The sequence below is a fragment of the Stenella coeruleoalba genome (assembly GCF_951394435.1).
Source record: "Stenella coeruleoalba genome assembly, chromosome: 7".
NCBI classification, from domain to species: domain Eukaryota; kingdom Metazoa; phylum Chordata; class Mammalia; order Artiodactyla; family Delphinidae; genus Stenella; species Stenella coeruleoalba.
Genome location: NC_137153.1, coordinates 17,877,488 through 17,897,256, shown reverse-complemented (window position 1 = coordinate 17,897,256; position 19,769 = coordinate 17,877,488). Strand labels below are relative to the sequence as shown.

Here is a 19,769-nt window from a genome sequence, read left to right as displayed (position 1 = left end):
TGTGGCCATGATGCATTCTTGGCCCTTGTCCTTCAAGTACACTTTGCGGATCATCAGAGCAAATGGCAGAGGGATGAGTACCCAGAGTAAGCCAGTCACAAAACAAATGTGCTACTGCAGTTATAGGTAACAGCAATGCTGTCATGCTTGTTCTGTATGTCATACTATATGTATTACATGCAAATATAAAATTTTCTTTTCAAGTCAACTGTTACTGAAAAAAACCTTGCTATATATATTTTTTGCCTTAAGTATAAAAGATTTAATCTTCAGGGTAACCATTAGGACTTTGAAATGCCCAAGACTAAAATAGTCGGTTTTACCTGAGAGCTCTATTGAACAATGTCTGTGATTTGGCCTCATGTCACTTTTCAGAGTTTGAGGAAAGCATTCTAAAGGGAAAAAACCTATCACACTGAGGTGGTGATGATAAAACATGACCTTTCTAAAACCTGAAATGATATTAAATCATAAAGACACACGAGGGCACTCTAATCAACCAGCAAAGAGAAACACAGAAAAGATAGTGAAATCAGGTTGACATTTTAACAATTGTACTGAAATAGGTGAATTAAGTCCTGGTAAAATTGCGAGTGTTTGTACTTTACAGCGAGAAATTTTCTGTTCCTGATCCAAAGCCTAAGAAGCCAAAAGGATTCTGCAAGTCTGAAAACTTCAGGAAGAATTCACCGCACTCAGATGCAAGGTGAGGATTAACCACACCCCTTTCTAATGATTTGTTAAATTGACCTTGGAGCAGGATTTGCCCCTTTCAAGCCAATATTTTCTTTATAATCTACAATTCCACTTGGTGCTTTACTTGTCCTCCGCTGGAAGTGGCCCATGGATCCACTGCTTTGCTCCACCTGTTCTCCTAAGAGACATGGTGAGTTAAGTTTGAGCCTCCCCGCCACCCCCCAAAGCCAGTAGTAATGAAACAGCATTTTCATAGAGGAGCATAGACCACCAAAGAATATACCTCAAGGCCTTCTTGAGGCTTTAAATTTGTAAATAAAACTACAGCATATAATTTCCTTCATCAAATTCAAAAAGTATAACGTAACAAGCGTTTAAGTGACCTTTCTTTCAGACCTTTAACAAGTGGGCCACAAGAACTGCAGAGAGCCCTGGATTCTGAGGCAATCAGGCTCATTCACTAAGGATTGTCATTCAACTTCTTTTTTTTTTTTTTTTGTGGTACACGGGCCTCTCACTGCTGTGGCCTCTCCCGCTGCGGCTCCGTACATGCAGGCTCAGCGGCCATGGCTCACGGGCCCAGCCGCTCAGCGGCATGGGGGATCTTCCCCGACTGGGGCACGAACCCATGTCTCCTGCGTGTCCCCTGCATCAGCAGGCGGACTCTCAACGACTGCGCCACCAGGGAAGCCCCTGTCATTCATCTTAAAGGCACATTCAAATTTGTGCCTCAGCAAAATTACAAATAATTTCCTGTCATCGATCTTTGGGGTCAAATGTAATAGTTAGAATGGAAAGTATTAAAACTTTGAATGCCAAAGGTATACTGTGGTTGTATAATAAAATCTTTGTTGACTGAATAAACTAGAAGATTCCCTCCATCACTGGAACTATCTATAGGAAGTATGACACACGATGCATTCTTGAACTGCTTATCATTTTATTCACTTTAACCTTCATCTATTTTAATGACTAAATTCCTGGCCATAATGTTTCAAATTCAATTTCTGTCAATGTATTCGGTATTTTTTTTTTTTTTGTCTCATGGTCTTTTGTTAAAGACCCAGGTGAATTCTAGTTTCTACTCTTTGCTGAATTTGGCCATCAGGGTGCACCCAATTAGGCTCAATGTATACTAAAAGCAGAACATGCTCTAAAATGTGCTAATTTAGAGGACACGTTCCTAATTTTCCTGTTCCTTTCAAAATTATTCTGATTAATTGAAGGTGCCAATTAATTTTCCTTAGTTAAATAAAGCTGCCTGATATTATAGACAGTCATTAAAATCCTTTGAGCTGGTATCTCTCTAAGAAGGAGCTATCCAAGGATTACATTATATTGGCATCCAGTGTCTTCCTTTGGGTGTGTGAAAAGCCACCAAGACAGTGATGGGTAAGGTTAGAGAACTATAAATGGCATCACAGAGGCTAAATTGGGTAGTATAGACACCAACCTGGGCACTCAACTAGTATGCTCTGATATGGAGCCCTTTAGATGATCAAGGAAGTCCCCAGAGTTTAGTTTTTTACCAATAATCTTTCTTAAGATCTTAATTCAGCCAAACTCAGATTTAAAGCTAATTTAGAAAATATCCTTGAATGAACTTTCTCTCAGTCTGCACTTTGGCTTCGTTTCTGTGAGAGATAACCCAGCATGTGCTGGTCCCTGTGCAAAGCACCAGAGTCCCTGCCCTCATTAAGCAACAGACTCTGGAGGAAGGAATCTTGGGTTCAGATCCTGGGTCTACCACTCTTTTCATGTGTGTAACTTCGAGCCACTTCATCTCCTGAAGGCTCAGTTTTTCTTCCATAAAATGGGAACACTATCATCTAGACCAAAGGATAAAATGTGACACTAAATAGCAAGTACCTCCCTAGCACAACGCCTGGCACACAGTTAGTGCTCCATAAAAGGCAGCAATCATTCTTTTTCACTCCAATGGTTATTGCTTATTGTAATGTTTTGACTTCATCCCTTAATCTTTTCTCAAGAATATTAACAGACCTTGACAATCTTTCAAGAATTATTTATTCAACTACTATTTAGTGGCATCACACAATGCGTCGGGCCCTGGGAATTCAAGAATCCACAAGATGGAGGACAGACATAAAACCAATAATTACAAGTGCCATAAAAAAGGAAGTGTGCCATGGAAGCACAAAACAGGGGTACTTAATTCAAGGAAACCTTGAAGAAGTGCTACTTAAACAGAGATCTGAAATATATAAAGAAATATATAAGTCAGGCAAAAAAGAAGTGGAGGCAATGGAACAGATTTCAAGTCCCAGAGGCGAAAGAGTGGGGTGGGGGGCACTTCCCTGGTGGCACAGTGGCTAAGACCCCGCACTCCCAAAGCAGGGGACCCGGGTTCGATCCCTGGCCAGGGAACTAGATCCCACATGCCACAACTAAAGATCCCACATGCTGCAACTAAGACCTGGTGCAGCCGAAATTAATTAATTAATTAATTTTAAAAAAAGAGAGCAGGGGAGTTCAAGGAACTGGAAGACGTGCAATATAATTGGAATGAGGAGATCAAGGGAGAGGAGGGCTGGAGAAGTTGGGAGGACCAGGTAAGTCAAGAATTGTTAAGACTTTATCCTAGGGCAAAGGAAGCTACTGAGGGGTTTTAGGGAACGCTGCAATTTCAAGCAACTTCTGGGACACCGGGTAGAGAATGGATTGGAGGGTGTTGAGACTGAGTGCAGGGAGACCAGTTAGAAGGCCTTGTTGAAATCCAAGTGTCAAGTGAAAAGAGCCCGTACAAAGGGAGTATTAGTGGGACTGAAGAGACACAGACCAGTTCAAGAACTGCAGAATCAACAAGATGTGGTCATAGATTGTGCGTGGGATGGATATTTGGAGAAGCCATCATCTCCAAAACAAGAATGTGCTTGATAAAATGTATTTCTGTGTTTCATGATATAAATACAAAATATGGCTTACTACATATTTCTGATGCAGTACACAAAGTTAAAATTTTTAGGCCATGGAGGATTTATTCCAACTCTATGGGAGGCATGACACAAAAAAGAAGTCTAACTTACTGAGTGCTAATGTGCTAATGTTTTTGAAACCACTTTGCTGTGTTGAAAGATATTCTGCATTATAAATCATCAACTACCAAATGATTTTTAGTTATGTACTACGTGGATGACAAGTAAAGAGGGAGGGAGTATAGACAATACTTCCTCTTCCTCTGAGGCATTTTATGGTTCTTAAAGGAAAAAAAGTGAGTTTCTACTTTTTTCCACGTTTTCACATCTTTAAATAACATAAGCAGGAGGAGTTTATAAGCAAACCAAAGTATATGTAAACTAAACCCTAACTCTCTGATACCCTCAGCAAATGAGTTGTTATGGAAAAAAACTGTTTCCCACTTGCCTGCCTTTGCACCAAGCACACCAATTGTGATTTATTTTTTATTGAGGAAACATGGTATGTGTTTCAACCATTCTGGTGCCAAGTTCTGTTGCTTCTATAAACTGAACCCTCTTCAAGAAGGTCCTAGCCTACTCACCCTTCTTATCAGTTAAAGAGTCACCTTTCCAAGGAACTGTCTCACACTCCCCATGCACCCTCATTATCCTCTCAATCCCCAAACCCTGAACATGAACACAGTGAATTATAACTTTTTCATTACCTTTGTATCTTCTTCATTAGATTGCATGCTTCTTTAGAGCAAGGGTGGTGACTTTCAATTCTGCATTTTTAAATGTTTCCTAAACTGACCCAGGAGCAAATTGTTACTCTCAAGGTTTACTGATCTGTGCCCTTCTCCTTACCTAAAACAGCTGTAGATAGAGACAGTTTTGGAGTTGAATTCACTTTTAATACTTTCTCTGACTTCTCAGAAAACAGCTGACACTGTGCAGAGTATATATGCCTGTAGCGTGTGTGTGTACGTACACGTGCACTTTGCAAAAGCATGCTCAAATAATTAAGAAAAGAAACCTTTTGTTTTTCTACAAAAACTACAGAAAGTAAAGCCTGACAACACTTGGCTGCAGGAACATGAATTTTAAAAGGTTGAGAAACAGCATCTCACACCTGTTTCTCTACTCTAATTATGCTATTACTAATCCCATACAGTTGGAGTAAACTAGTTAAATCTGTGTGCACAGAGTAAAATGGCTCAAAACAAAGGCCTGAGCAGCTTTCCTATAAGCCAAATGTTTGAGTTTTGTGATGCAAAGACTTTTCCAGGTATCCTGGCATGCTCCATCTAACCTTGGCTCACGCAGTCCCTTACAGCTCTAGACTGGAACGCCTTAACACTTCCTCGCAGCCCATCTTACACAGGGTTTAAGATTCAAATCCTCCAAGATCACACCCTGACCTCGTCCTTCTCTTAAAAGCAAGGGCAGTTAGGAGTCTATAACGGAAAATTTAATAAGAGATTACGCTCTGCCCAGTATTTTCTAAACTCTGTTCATATGTTAACCAAAGCCTTCTCAACAACCGTAGGAAGAAACGCTAATCAAGTGCCAATCTCATGGAAAGAAATTAACCCATTATAACACTCACGTGGCAGCTGAGAAACAAATCAGAACTGGTTCATTAAGCCCAATGTTAGTTTGTATGTGAAGAAAGGTGACAGAGTCAATCTCTTATCTAACCAAAGGGACCCGCCAAGGAATGAATAAGACCAGGCAGTTACGGGGGGTCGGGGGTGGGATTCAAACTCCTCAGCAACAAACAGTAGCTTTCCTTAGTCCACCCCACTTTCTAGTCCCTAACTGACACCCCTCCTCCGCGACGGTTCCCTTCCCAAGGTGGAAACGACGAAGTCCAAAAGGATATGCCCTCTGACCTAGGAGCAGAGACTCACCAGTTTCATATTGGACTTTTGGCTGTTCAATACCAGTCACTCCACTCCTCAGACCCAGAAAGCGTCTTCCGGTTCAATCTCCGCCACCGGCCAGCCGAGAGCATCGCGGGACATGCAGTCTTTCTTCCCTACACCCCCCCCCCGCTGCATCATGGGAAATGTAGTAATCTCTCCGTGCATCATGGGAACTGTGGTCGTCTTTCCTTTTCCTCCCTTTCCTCTCAGAATACCTCCTTCCGTCAGCTCAAATTCATCCCAGCCGCCAATTCATCCTCCCTCTCCACCCCAGCATGATATCATGTCCCCCTTCTGGGCCCGGGATCCATGGTATTCTGGGATGTGTAGTCCCTACGGCTTTGGCACCCCTTTCCCCTCCTCCCTGTGGGAAGGCGGATGGGCGCGGTACTTGCCGGGAGCTGTAGTTCTCTGGGGCCTCCGGACGCCCGGTCCGGCGCCTTTACTCAAGGGAGGCAGGAACTACAACTCCCAGGGCCGCTAGGCGGCAGCAGGTGGGAGCGGGGCTGTTGATATCAATATGGCGGTTGTCAGCCAGACAAAGACAGTCAGTCTGATGTGATTGAGACAAGGGAGGTTTTCAGGGGGAGACTGGGAGATAGGGGCCTCCCCTCCCCCTTCTCCTCTTCCTGCGCCGGCCTCAACCCCTCCCCAGTCCCCTCCCGACGGGCGCCCCACGCGGAAGACACCCCTCCCCCTCCCGCTTTCCCCTCCTCCCTACCTCAGCCCTTCGTACCGGGACGTTGGGGAGGGGGCTGTGCCGGGCGGAGAGAACTCAGCAAGGATTCTGAGGTGAGTCGAGCGGTTTGGAAGCCGGACTACCTCAAGTCTCTTTCCTCACTTCTTTCTCTTCACTTTTTTTTTTTTTGGAGGGATTTGGGGGAGAAAGTGAGTGGGCTGGGGATGGGTCTCTTAAGCGGCCCGACTGAGTGGAGGGAGGAAGCGGGGGGCTTCCGACGGGGGCGACCCGGACGCAGGGTCTGGGGTGGGGCAGTTTGTGGGGGCGGTAATGGAAAGGCGTCGGTTGCTCCCCAACTCTTTCCTCCTGGTTGCCTCCCCGATGGGCGGAAGGTTTGAATCCTGGAGGTGGGGTCTCTTGTTTGGAGTTTGGGAAACTGTGAGGGGAATTTGAGGTGTGTGGGTTTGTTTGGGGTGCAGAACTGTGTTTGAAACTGGGTGACGTGTACTTGGGTGATGTGTTCGCCTTGAATAAATGACTCCGGAGAGGAAGTTCGAGAGCCGGAGTCGGAGCTTTTAGCTGGGCCTGGGCGGAGAGGCGTGCGCGAGGTGCGGGTCCTGAACCTCTGGGCTGGCGACGCGGCGCAGGGTGGCCGCGGTGAGCGACTCGTTTGTGTCCCATCGCCCGCTCACACTCCTCCCCGCCTCCCGGGACGCATCTCCACCTCGAACTCCGGGCAGGAGCCCTGGAGAGATGCGGGTGTGTGGAGATGGCTTTTTGCATACTGAAGTCGGCAGATAGGTGGGAAAGGAAAATTGTTCTTAATATTTTATTCCGGAACCGTGTTTTGGTTACACTGTTGGGGCTACTTTGAAAGGAGTCCTCCACCCACCCTCACCCCAAAACAGTAGGTGGAGGGATCTCTCTGTGGTCTTCGCGTTCAATAGATTAAACAGTACTTAAGATTCGGGGGCCTGGGGGTGGGGCTTCGGGAGTGCTGCCATGTGTACGCGCCTCTGTGTGTCTACTGAAGACACAGAATGACTGTTGTGTATCCTGAGATAGGGCGACTTATTTTCGTAGTAGGAAGAACTGTTGGAAATTGTTGGAGGTGCGGGGGGAGTAGCGGAAAGGCGCTGCTTGTATTTTTCTTCTACCCCACCCTGTTCTGTCTCGCATTTGTCTGAAAGCTGGTATGGAAGAGAGAGGAAACACTGGGTGAGTGAAGAGGAGAATGCAGTTGGCATTAAAGATACTGTACTATGGAAAGTTGAATGGTGGTATAGAGTGGTTGCTGTTTTAATTTACCCTGGAACTTTAAAAACCGTACGTATCATGTAGGAGAGAGTGATGTGACTAGTTCATTTCTCTGGGATCCTGCAGGTATAGAAACCTCTGTCTTCTCTCCCTGCCTGCCCGCCCGCCCGCCCGCCTGCCCGCCTGCCTGTCTGCCTGTCTGCCTTCCTTCCCTCCTTCTTTCCTTTCTTTCTTGGCGTGGTACATTTCTCTTCCTGGATGGACATGCTGCCTCCTGTGCCTGTTTATTTAGTTTGTGCTACGTGGTTGTGCTTTTACTGGTTTTGTTGTAAAATGCATCATTCGATGAAAAGGACCTGCATTTGTTTTTATTTTGCATTTCTTCCACAGGTAATTATCACATCAAGATCGCAGTGCTTTGCATTAAACTTATTTTAAAATTGCACAACTAAGATAGATCTAGTTGAATTATGTGTATAAGTCAAGTTTGGCAAATTTGAATTCTGATTTTTTTTTCTTCCGAGTTTCAATTGGAGTTATAAAGGAAAGAGGATTGCAACATCTCTTGTTTCTCACAGTCTTTAATATTTAAAAACATTACACCAGGAGATTTAAGATAATATAATTTGTACTTCTTTCGGTCTGAAATATAAGTTTTTCAATAACCATTCTTTTGTCACAGATTTTTAGTGTAATGGACTTTTAAATAACTAAAGGATTTGGCATAATTTCTCTTTTGACTGCTGAGAATTTAATGTATTTACATATTTAATGTATTTACATATTTACATATCCAAACTTATCAATTCTTGAACCTATCAGTAAAGGACCTTAGATACCATAAAAACTGAAAGTCACATAGTGTGTAATTTTATGGTATGTTTTATACCTTTGATTTGAAATTTCTGCAGTTGGTCATTCACACAGATAAGCTGTCTATAAACATGAGGTAGCATATATATTTAGATTGACCTGAATAGAAAAAAAAATTGATGTGTATTCTAAATCTCAAATTTAGAACATACAATATGTTGATATAAAGTTGAGGTTTCAGTTTGCTATAGACTAGGATTTCCAGAATTATTTGTTTTAACCTTCTATTTTAGCCTGAAATGTTACTTTGCAAAAACTGGAGAAAAATCCTGTGTAACTACATAATAGAGTGTTTTTCTGCTGAAAGATATTCTATTAGACATAGTGTTTTAAAATGTTCAATAATTATTTTAGAAATAAAAAAACTAAAATGTTTGTTAAGAGTTGGAAAAATATTAAAATATAAGAAGATTTTCTCTTCTACCCACCCTCACCTCAGATTTTCTTTTTGTTTGTTTTCCTCTACGGAAATGCAAAGTTACTTACTGGGAAAGGCGTTCATTAAACTTTTTCTGACTAGTGGTTTTGTTGAAACCAGATATATTCCTTGTATTCGATGGGGTGGGGTGCTTCTGTTGCATTTTAGGCACCGAGCATTAAAATGTTGTAAAGCCTTTACTGCAGGTTAAAGCATAATACGTTCTCAGCATGTGGAAGTCATATGGTTTATGAAAAAAGTAGAAAATCAGGGCATTGGTGCCTGTCAAGCTTAAAATTTCATCCCGTAACTGTGAAAGACATATTTATTTAATGTGACTGCTTCTAAAAATGTTGCCTCTATGATGGGAGGTTGAAAATCCAAACTGTTTTTAACCAATCTGTTGCTAGTGTACTGCATACTGTGAATACTGTGGTTGCAAACGTGCATCAAGGAGCCTTTAGGGGTCAGCTTTATATTGAATGTCTTTAGTGAGGCTTCATTTTTCACTGCTGTATGAATAGATTTCAGTCTTTTTAGCACAAATCCTTAGTGGAAGCGTCACTAATAGAAACTTAATAGCTCAGTATTGGTAAGTTATAAATATATTTCAACAAACCTTTCATTGTTTCATCATTTAAAAAGATAGAAGTGACCAATTTATGGCAATATTTGTGGCAAGTATTGATTGGTATGGCATTGCTTGTTTCAGAAGAAGTTAAACACATGGGGAGTATTTATGCTTAATTTGTTCATTTTGGATCTTTTGTTTGTTATATTGATAATAAGTCCATTCCACTTTTAATGTTTCAGATAGCTTCCATGTTTCCTGTAAAACCATGTTTGCTTTTTCGATTCATTTCTTTGCAGCTCTTCTATTATTTTTGTATGCAGATCTTTAAACTTGACTTATTTCTCTTGGGAATTAGAAATTTATCCTAGGGTGTCATTTTTCGTAAATGAAAGTTGGTATACTCCTCAACTTTTAAAAAATGTTAACATTTATAGGTAAACTTAAAAATGCTCAGTGAAAATAGGTTGGGTTTGTTTTGTGTACCTGCTTTATTTAGGTTTTTTTGGCTTCCAGAATTAATTTTACAGCTCCCTTTGCTGTATGGTTAGATTATTTTCTTAACTGTTGGCTTTTACTTCTCAGTTTAGAACTTTATAAAAAAAAGTTGTTTATGAGTGGAAATCACAGCTTGTCTAAAGTGTCATGTATGTACATTCACATATGCACTCACATATATAAAGCACCTTTATGTTTGTTTTTGTATGATAGTGGTGTATATCTATCAGGCATGCAACCCATAAAAAAGGAATCTGAACCACAAATAATAGGAGGCTCTAAAAAACGGCTCAAGCTAGAAACCAGAGTAAGCACCACCACGTTGTCCACGTTATAGAAGCTATGGAGATTTTCAGTATCACTGCAAACCATGATTTTAGCAGATTCTGCCAAAATCTGTTTCTCTCAAAAAGAAAGCTAGTGGTATTGAAATTTTTCTGAAAATAATATTAAGTAATATGTGATTAAATTGCTAGGTGCAACTTCCCCTCCCCACCCCCTACCCCCCAGGTGACTTACTGGTCTTAGGTCCCATCCTAAGTAAAGAGTATAGATTTTCTGAGAGATAATGTGATGTAAAACTCATAGAGCCTATTTAAATATAACCCAGTGCTTTAGATAACTTGTTTTTCTTGATCTTAGATGAGACAAATTGGAAATTTACTATACATTGTTTTGGACACTTTCCAAGAGCATTTAGTTACTGGAAGGCCCTGGCTTTAGCATAGTTTTACCCTTACAGTGGTAACAAGGTTGAAGTTGCAGTAAGTTTTTCCAGTGGTTATTATAATCCTAATGTAGTAATTTACAGATCCTTGACTTGGGCTATAAGGATAGTGGGGTTTTTTTGTTTGTTTACATTTACAGACAGAAGGGGAAAAAAGAACCTAGTCGATTTAACTTTGAAGTAATGAGTTTTACTTTTTTTGAATCTTAAAAGAGGTGTCTACACACCTCTTCCTATAAGTGGTAAAATGATTCTAATCCATTTAAAGGACATTTAGGTTTTTCTTAAATTTAAAGTGCTGATTATAAGAACGTTTACTAAATTTCACAGATTCTCTGTAGCTTCTCTGTCCATGTTATGTTCAGTGATGGTCTGTGTGTCATTTATTGAAAATATTTAATAGCTGTCTTTACTGTATGCATATTAAACAATTAGTGTGGAGTTGCCAAGTGGCAGTAATTGTAAGTTATTTAGTCACATTTTTCAGAGAGGAGAAAGTCAAATACTGTGGCTATTGCTGATATGAGGATGATTTAATACTAAACCTTTCTGCTTTTGATAAAGTAATAGTATGATTAAAATGAGAAGCTGTTGGCTGGGGCTTAGTCAGTGAAGCCTTGGAATCATCCTCACTCTCCCTTTTCTAATCATAAGTTGATTTTATATCGTCTGTATATATCTATTCAATTAGTTTCATTCTATTGCTATTCCCTTAATTGAGGCCTTCATCATTTCTGTCTTTCCTCGTCAGTCTATTAACTAATTTTGAGGTTTCAGTTTTTTTCCTTAGTAGTTATTCACTCCTACCTGATCTTGCTAAAATAAAATGTGAATTTGAATATTGGTCTTCCTTTGCTTATAATCCTTCATTGGCTCCTTAGCCTTTCAGATAAATCCAAACTATCATTCCACCTGTGTCCAAATCTTGGCTCTGCCACTTACTAGCTATGTGACCTTAGACAAATGATTTAATCTGTCTGTGCCTTCGTTTTCTCATCTGTTGAAAGGGAATAAATACTCCTTATTTCATAGGATTATTGTGAGCCCTTACAATGATGTTGAGTCCTTAGACTGCTCTTGGCATATCGTAAATGTTAACTATATAATTACCATGTTAAACCAGATAGTTTATGTTCTGGTTCCTGCCTTATAATTTATCATTACCAATCCCAGACCCTATGCCTTAGCCATGCCAAAGTGCTGGTAGGCCAAACAAGCCTCTTTAGTATAGATAAGGAGGGTTGGGTGTTAATCTGTGAGAGTTGCAGTTGTCAAAAGTAAAGAATTGTGAACTTTAAAGTATATTGCTATGTGAAGAATGCTTCCATATTCTCTGGCTTCTATTTTTTTCTCCCAAAGTAAAAAGTAATATTAGTTAAATTACTGCCTAATTCAGGCTACAATTTTAAAATTCACTTTTCTAGCCCCATTAATACATTCTTACGTTTGTAACCTAGATTTCCCCTTGTTAATCTGACTTTTCTTATCTTCTCAGTAACTTCATTGAAGACCTATTAACTTTGTGTAGCTTCTTTCACTTTTCCCCCCCACAAATCTGAATCCTTGTTCCTTCCATTTCAGGTAATGTGTTTTCTTTACATTGCTATTGGAACAATTGCATAGTTGCATTGTATGATCTGGAAGCCACTTTAGACAGACATCAGTTTTATTTACACGCTGATGTTTATACTTGAGGTTGGGTGGCCTGACCGCTTCAGTTGATTTTCCAAAGTGGTAGATGATATACATATGCTGATTTACATCTGTGTCGCATTCCTCTCAAGGAGGAGAAAGAGTGCCCTGTTTTCACCAAACTGAGTCTCATAAGGATAAATGTTACCCAGAATGATTGTGTAGAGGAAGCAGGATGATAGCTAAGGTATCAGTTCAGACGTTAGAATGTAATTTTTGTAGGAGGCTGTATTATGACTGTAGTTTGCAACCACTAATTTAGCCAGCATTTGCCTTCGTGAAACATAATTGTTCACTGTGGGGAACTTGAAAGTAGCTATTCTGAATATTATCTTTATTTGGTTGAAAATCCATTTTCTGGAGTCAAAGATAGCCTGTGTTTAGTTTTACGTTGTAGCTGTTTAGAACCATTAGGGACAAGAATAGTTGCTGTTCACTTTGTTGTGTGAGGAAGACCTCTTTGAAAAGATGGCATGATCTTATTTGGAATACTGTGTCATGCTCTTCAAAAAACTCATATTCCTTCAAACGTGGAAGTTCTAAGGTTAAATATAAATTTCTTTTGAGATTTTTTCTCCTCAGAAAAAGTTTTTTCCTTTAAATAAAGTATAATAGTTAAAAAATATATATACTGATTGCATTTTAATGCAACCTAGGCATCAACCGACCTGATTATCTTCCGTAAAACAAGATATTGTCAATGGCCACAAGTGATTGGTTACTTCTAATCTTATGTTCCTTAGTGGTTACTTCTAATCTTATGTTCCTTAGTCAACAGCCTATCAATTAGGTGCCTTTACTCTGTTATTGACTGTGAAAGTTTGTGTGTATTACCTGGTTAGGTCTCAGTTTTCCAGTCTATTAAACAGGGTATTTAGGTTAATTTTTTTATATTTGTGGTATTTTTGTTATTAATTAAACTAAAAATTGTTTATTTACTTTTTTAAAATATTTTTTTATTGTGGTAAAAGTCACATAATATAAAACATACTATTTTAACCATATTTAACTTTACAGTTCAGTGGCACCAAGTACATTCACATTGTTGTGTAACTCTTACCGTCATCCATCTCCCAAATTTTTCACCTTCCTAAACTGAAACTCTGTCTCCTTTAAACACTAACTCCCCATTCCTCCTCCCCACACCCCGGCCCTGGCATCTACCAATGTACATTCTGACTCTATGAATTTGACTATTCTAGGTACCTCGTATAAGTGGAATCTTTAAATAATTATGGATTCACAGGCAGTTGCAAAAATAGTATAGAGGGCCCTGTACCTTTCACTCAGTTTCCCCTAATGGTTACATCTTACATAACTTTAGTGCAATATTAAACCCAGGAAATTGGCATTGGTACTATGTGTATGTATAGTTCTTTGCCATTTTATCACATGTGGATTCTGTAACCACCACCACAATCAAGATACAGAACTCTTATCACCCCAGAGATTAAATAATTCCTCTTATTCATAAATTCTGTTGTTTTGTCAGCATAAGGAGAAAGATACCAATTTTTGGGTCAGTAACGTCACTCTTTTGCCTTTTGTAGTTTGGAAATTCTTTTGGCACATCTTGAAAGTTTTTAAATTAATTAATTAATTAATTTTTGGCTGCACTGGGTCTTTGTTGCTTCGCGTGGGCTTTCTCTAGTTGTGATGAGCGGGGGCTACTCTTCGTTGCGGTGCGTGGGCTTCTCATTGCGGTGGTTTCTCTTGTTGTGGAGCACGGGCTCTAGGCGCATGGGCTTCAGTAGTTGTGGCACGTGGGCTCAGTAGTTGTGGATCGCAGGCTCTAGAGTGCAGGCTCAGTAGTTGTGGTGCACAGGCTTAGTTGCTCTGCGACATGTGGGATCTTTGTGGACCAGGGATCGAACCCATGTCCCCTGCATTGGCAGGCGGATTCTTAACCACTGTGCCACCAGGGAGGCTGATCTTGAAAGTTTTTATGGAAAATTCCAATTAAGCTTTCTTATGAGAATTTAAAAATTGGCAAGCTTTACTTAATTGAAAATTTACAATATTAGTATCTATTAAACATTTTAGTAAAAAGTTAACTAATATTAAAAATGTCTGTAAATCGAATGTGTATGATTTAAATGAATTCAAGGCTTAAATGATATATTTCTTGCCAGAGAGGATGTATGCTAGAATCTGTATTAGATAAACAAAATTATTGTTATTGTGGCGTTAGTTTGGTCTTTGACAGTGTTGAAGCAAACTTGTTGGATTAATTTATTGTGAACTCATGTTACGGTTTTTGGGATTTGTTATATGGGAATACTCTTCAAAGAAAGTCAGTTCAAAGACTGTTTTCAGAGAAAATATCTTTAGAAGAAAAAAAATGGTAAAGATACTATTGTTAGTCCAGGTACAAGAAAGGACCATCAGTCAGGTTAAAGGCTAGTTACAGGGCTGGCCTTTGCCTCCTCTTTATCAGCTGTTATGAGTTATAAAGCCTGTCTTCAAAGATGAGGCTATTAATCCAACGTACTACTGATTATTACAGACCTCAAACAACAAAGGTCTGCTTTAAGTAGGCTTACAAAATATTTTCAAATATATTAACAGAAAAGATATGTCATGTGGTTTTTGTCTCTTCTGGGTTTGAGACAGTTTTTTTGTCAACACTGATAATTTGCTTTGAAAACATCAATTAAATTTTAATTTGTTTCATTGATAAGAATATGGTAAATATTGGTGGTTCTTCCTGATAAGTAAAATTCATATTTAGAGAACTTGCTGGCTATCTGAAATTTCACTTTCTTCCTGGTACAATTTTTTTTCTCTTTGGATTTATCTGTTGCCAGCTTTTTGTGTATCTCGGTGTACATTCTAAAAAAAATAGTGCTTTAATCAGGAGTTGTTTGGCTTCAAGGAGAGGTTGTTGTAGGGATCTAGCTCTTTTCGGTTGATAAAGAACAACTAGACCTTGTGCAAATGGGAGAATTGTCAGGATCTGAGAAGCTAGCCTCTCTGCCTCTCATTCTGGGGATATATGGTTTCTTGTCTTGCCTTCTCTTTACAGGTCTGCTTCATCTACCTTTCCCACTTCTCCCTTCCACTTCTATTTGCCTTGCTATAGTTTTTCTTGGTTTCTGCTTCTCCATAACTTTGACTTGCACGTGGATTTGGTTTGCCATATTGCTGACTTGAACTGATCTTTCCTTCAGCTAAAGCTTACCTCCTGATGGTGACAGTGTGTTTCTTTTAGTTCAGTTGGCGAGAGAGAAATCTGAATGCATTGCATGACCATGAGTTAGATGTGTGTTCCTATTCCATGACCTTGGTGAGTAGGATGCAGGAGGAAGTCACCTTTCATATAAGGCTAATGCCTTTGGGTGCTCTACATGAGGAGGATTCTTTTCTAGGGATTGAACAGGGCATTCAGTTAAATATGTCAAGTCTAGCAGTGCATGTGTAGGTACTCTGGGATACAAAGGTGAATTGAATGTCATCCTTCAAGGATCAAATAATTTTCAGGAAATGGCAGAAGTCTCCCAGTATAATTTAGTGTTAGCTTTTTATGTTAGCCATCTCAGGCCAACCAGAACGATGACACAGTAGGACTACAGAACTAGCCAGGATTAAGGAAAGAGAACCAGAGGGAACACTAGAGACATGGCTTCAGATTCTACAATCTGAATCACAGATCTGCTAAAGCATGAAAGTACCTAGAAGCCCTTCTTTCAAGATCCTAGTTGCTGCTATCATGAAGCATCCCTGTTGAATAAAGAGGCTCTGTTTTCAGTTCCACGTCATATCAATAGACAGCTTTTTGGCCACCATTTGTCCCACCGTTGGGGTCAAAAGACATCTTAGAAGAACTCACTCCTTCACAATTCCAGAAACTGGAGCATTCTCACAGACCCTGTCTGCATAGTGATTACAAAATATCTTCCATCCTTGATAGGCTTTTGCGGTAAATCAGGACAAAGACAGGACATTTGCGCCTCTTTACTTTAGGGGCAATAAACAGGAATTCAGATGCTGAGTCTGTAACAGTGAGCATCTTCTTTAACACAGATCTGGTAACATAACAATTGACATATTGAATACTGGAGAGAGTGTGGTGAAAAGGAACCCTTCTTCACTGTTGGTGGGAATTGAAAACACTATGGAAAACAGTATGGAGGTTCCTCCAAAAACTAAAACTAGAGTTGCCATATGATCCAGCAATCCCACTCCTGGGCGTATATGCAGAGAAAACTCTACTTTGAAAAGATGCATGCACCGCAGTGTTCATAGCAGCACTATTTACAGTAGCCAAGACGTGGAAACAACCTAAATGTCCATTGACAGATGAATGGATAAAGATGTGGCATGTGTATGTATATGTATATGTGTGTGTGTATATATATATATATATATATATATATATATCACAATGGAATATTACTCAGCCATAAAAAAGAATGAAATAATGCCATTTGCAGCAACTGATGGACCTAGAGATTATAATACTACGTGAAGTAAGTCATACAGAGAAAGACAAATGTCATATAATATCACTTCTATGTGGAATCTAAAATATGATACAAACGAACTTATTTACAAAACAGAAACATACCCACAGACATAGAAAGCAAACTTATAGTTACCAAAGGGGGAAGGGGAGGGGGAGGGATAAATTAGGAGTTCGGCATTAGCAGATACAAACTACTGTATATAAAATAGATAAACAAGGTCCCACTGTATAGCATAGGGAACGATATTCAATATCCTGTAATGAAAAAGAATATACTGAATCACTTTGCTGTACACCAGAAACTAACACAACATTGTAAATCAACTACACTTCAATAAAAAGGTAAAAGACATATTGGGTCAGTCCAGTGTCCAGTCAACACCATATTTTCTTTTTAACAGAAAATCTAGGGACTTCCCTGGTGGTCCAGTGGGTAAGACTCCATGCTCCCAATGCAGGGGGTCTGGGTTCAATCCCTGGTCGGGGAGCTAGATCCTGCATGCATGCCGCAACTAAGAGTCCACATGTCGCAACTAGAGATCCTGTGTGCTGCAACTAAGACCCAACACAGCCAAAAATAAATAAATAAATAAGATTAAAAAAAGAAAAGAAAAGAAAATCTATGATGTCAGGGAAAAGAACTAGAGCTCCCCCACCCAATGTCAGTATTGAAGTTGATATGGATTTCAGGGCTAATAACTCCAGAACCAAGTCTTGATTATGTTACCAAACCAGGACTGAAATTTTAGAAATAAACACAAGTCAAGCATAGGCAGTGAAAGAACCTAGAAGATCTGAGTCAATACAAAGCCACAGGAGAGAAACAGTTGGGAAGTGTTTACTTTTAACACTTAGGCTGCAGCAGAGGAAGGAAGGCAGTGCAACTTTTGTTCAAAAGAATTGCCTGGAAAGAGTATTAAAATTTTAGTTTGCTGAGCTCCACTACCAGGTTCCTAAAATCTTAGATGGGCCTAGGAGTATGCGTCCTTTATAAACATACTAGATAACTCTAATAATGTGGTTCTCAGAACATTTGAAAAATGCATGGACAAGCATGGTACCTACTGAGAACCTTCTACGTGTTTGGTTCTGTGGTAGAGTGCTTGGTAATCTTAAATACCTGTTTGAAACTCGAAATGTTTTCTCCCCAACATTTGCCTGCATTATGTTAAACATTGCATATCCATCCTCTATAACTGTTTATATCACTAAATTGTGCCATGGGATATGCTCTGCTTAAGCAAGACTGTTTTTCTAGATGTTATACTTAATGGTTAGTAAGATCGTATGGAAAAACCCGAACGGGCTTTTTGGCCAACCCAATATTATGCCCAAACATCGAGTCTTTTCTGGTTATATCATCAGTTCATTTTCTTAAACTTTTATATTTTCACATTCCAGCTCTTAAGGCAGTCTTCCCTTCTTTTTTTTTCCCCAATAAATTCTCTCCTATTCTAGTTTTCTGGATCCATTAAGCAAGATTTTTTCATAGTATGCCATTTTGAAACTTTGCCCTCACAAATTTAATTACATACTTTTTGGGGGTCTGTCATCAGTCTTCTCAGAGTCTTAATTAATCCTAGACTATTGAGCTGGTTGAGAACATGGACTTAGGAGCCAGACTGTTCAGGTGCACATCTGACCTCCACAACTTACTCTGTAACTTTATTAAACCTTGCTGTGTCTCAGTTTCTCCATCTGTAAATTGGAGATAAATGTAAGTACCCATATCATAGGATTGTTGTGAGCATATCAGGCAATATTGTAAAGTGCTTAGGATAGTGGTTGGCACAGATTAAGGCACACCTTATTATTAGTTGGCTCTGCCTTTGTGTCTAAGGTATTTACTCCTCTCCTGTAAATAGAATTTTCATATGTTGGAAGTAATCCCTTCCTAGCTAACTTATTTTTTGTTTGTTGATTTGTTTTTCTCAATTAATCCTTTTGTAGGCCTTAGTTGCATTTGACACAAATGCCTATTTCCTTTTAGTTAAAATTCCTTCTATCCAGGTCTTCTTCCTTCTGTCATCTTTTTCCTTTCTTGTAAAATTTACCTCTGGTCTTAGAGTTCCTACATTTAAAACCTTTAAATCACCCGTTTAGTACTTTCCTTTTCGTACCTCTCTCCCTCCTCCCCCATCTAATTTATCAGCAATGTTCTGCTGATTCTTGCGCCATCATGTCTCTTAGATCATTCTCTTCCTTTTTACATTTGTAGTTGCCATCCTCATCACTTCTTGCTGAGATGATTGCAGCAGTAAAACTGGCCTTCCTGCCTTTTCCCTGCTCTATCCCATGGTGCACAGTACTGTTAGAATAATTTTCATCAAACACTTTTCATCAAGTCATTCAAGAAGTACCTTAGTTCGAATTGTGTTATATTTCAGTTTTTTATCTTTGTGCTTTTTTTTTTTTTTAAGGTTTTCTAACATTTTTTTCCCTCCCTTACCAGCATTCTATCTTCTTAGATGTTTTCTGTATGACATTCAGGTAAATTACCTTTCTTCCTGCTGTATGTTTTCAGCCTTTATTTCTTGGTATTTGCTACTTTCTCCATTTAATATGTTGGTATAGCCTTATCTTTCCAGTAAAAATGTTCTTCATAAAACCCATTTAAAGCCTTCTCTCTCTGAGGAGACATTTTCCAGTGAACCTTGTCACACTTGAACCAGTCATTTTCTCCGTATATGAGCTGCACTTATATACTCAGTTACTAGTTTATATAATTTTTTGTATTTACTTGTGTGTCACATTTTAAATATTTTAGTTTTCATTTCATGTGTATGAATTGGGTTCCTAGTTGAAGTGTAAAGCCCTTGTGTCTCCTATGGGCTTATCCTTCTCTGAATTCTTTTCTCTCCCCCTTTAATTTTCCTAGTTCGTTTACTATGTCTCATTCATCCAACCAGTATTGATTACATATCATGTAAGACCTAGGCCTAGACTTTAGGAAGCTCACAGTTTGGTTTTGATAGGATCAGAAGGAGGACTCAATCCTGAGTTACAGATCTCAGTACTATATCTGAGTTATTCTTGATTCAGTAATT

At 39.4% G+C, this 19,769-nt stretch overlaps 2 protein-coding genes across 12 annotated transcripts in view; one reads left to right on the top strand and one right to left on the bottom strand.

The window, feature by feature from the left end:
- Positions 1-5,663, bottom strand: part of INTS9 (integrator complex subunit 9) — a 109,045-nt gene extending 103,382 nt beyond the window's left edge. For all 3 annotated transcript variants that reach the window (XM_079925771.1, XM_079925769.1, XM_079925768.1), the window contains exon 1: positions 5,528-5,663. In XM_079925771.1, coding sequence (XP_079781897.1) covers positions 5,528-5,536 — 9 coding nt within the window. In that variant the 5' untranslated portion in view covers positions 5,537-5,663. The remainder of the gene's footprint in view (positions 1-5,527) is intronic.
- Positions 5,664-6,024: 361 nt separating this feature from the next.
- HMBOX1 (homeobox containing 1) overlaps positions 6,025-19,769 on the top strand; it is a 184,993-nt gene continuing 171,248 nt past the window's right edge. For all 9 annotated transcript variants that reach the window (XM_079925777.1, XM_079925774.1, XM_079925776.1 and 6 more), the window contains exon 1: positions 6,025-6,334. The gene's annotated coding sequence lies outside the window, so the exon portion shown is untranslated. The remainder of the gene's footprint in view (positions 6,335-19,769) is intronic.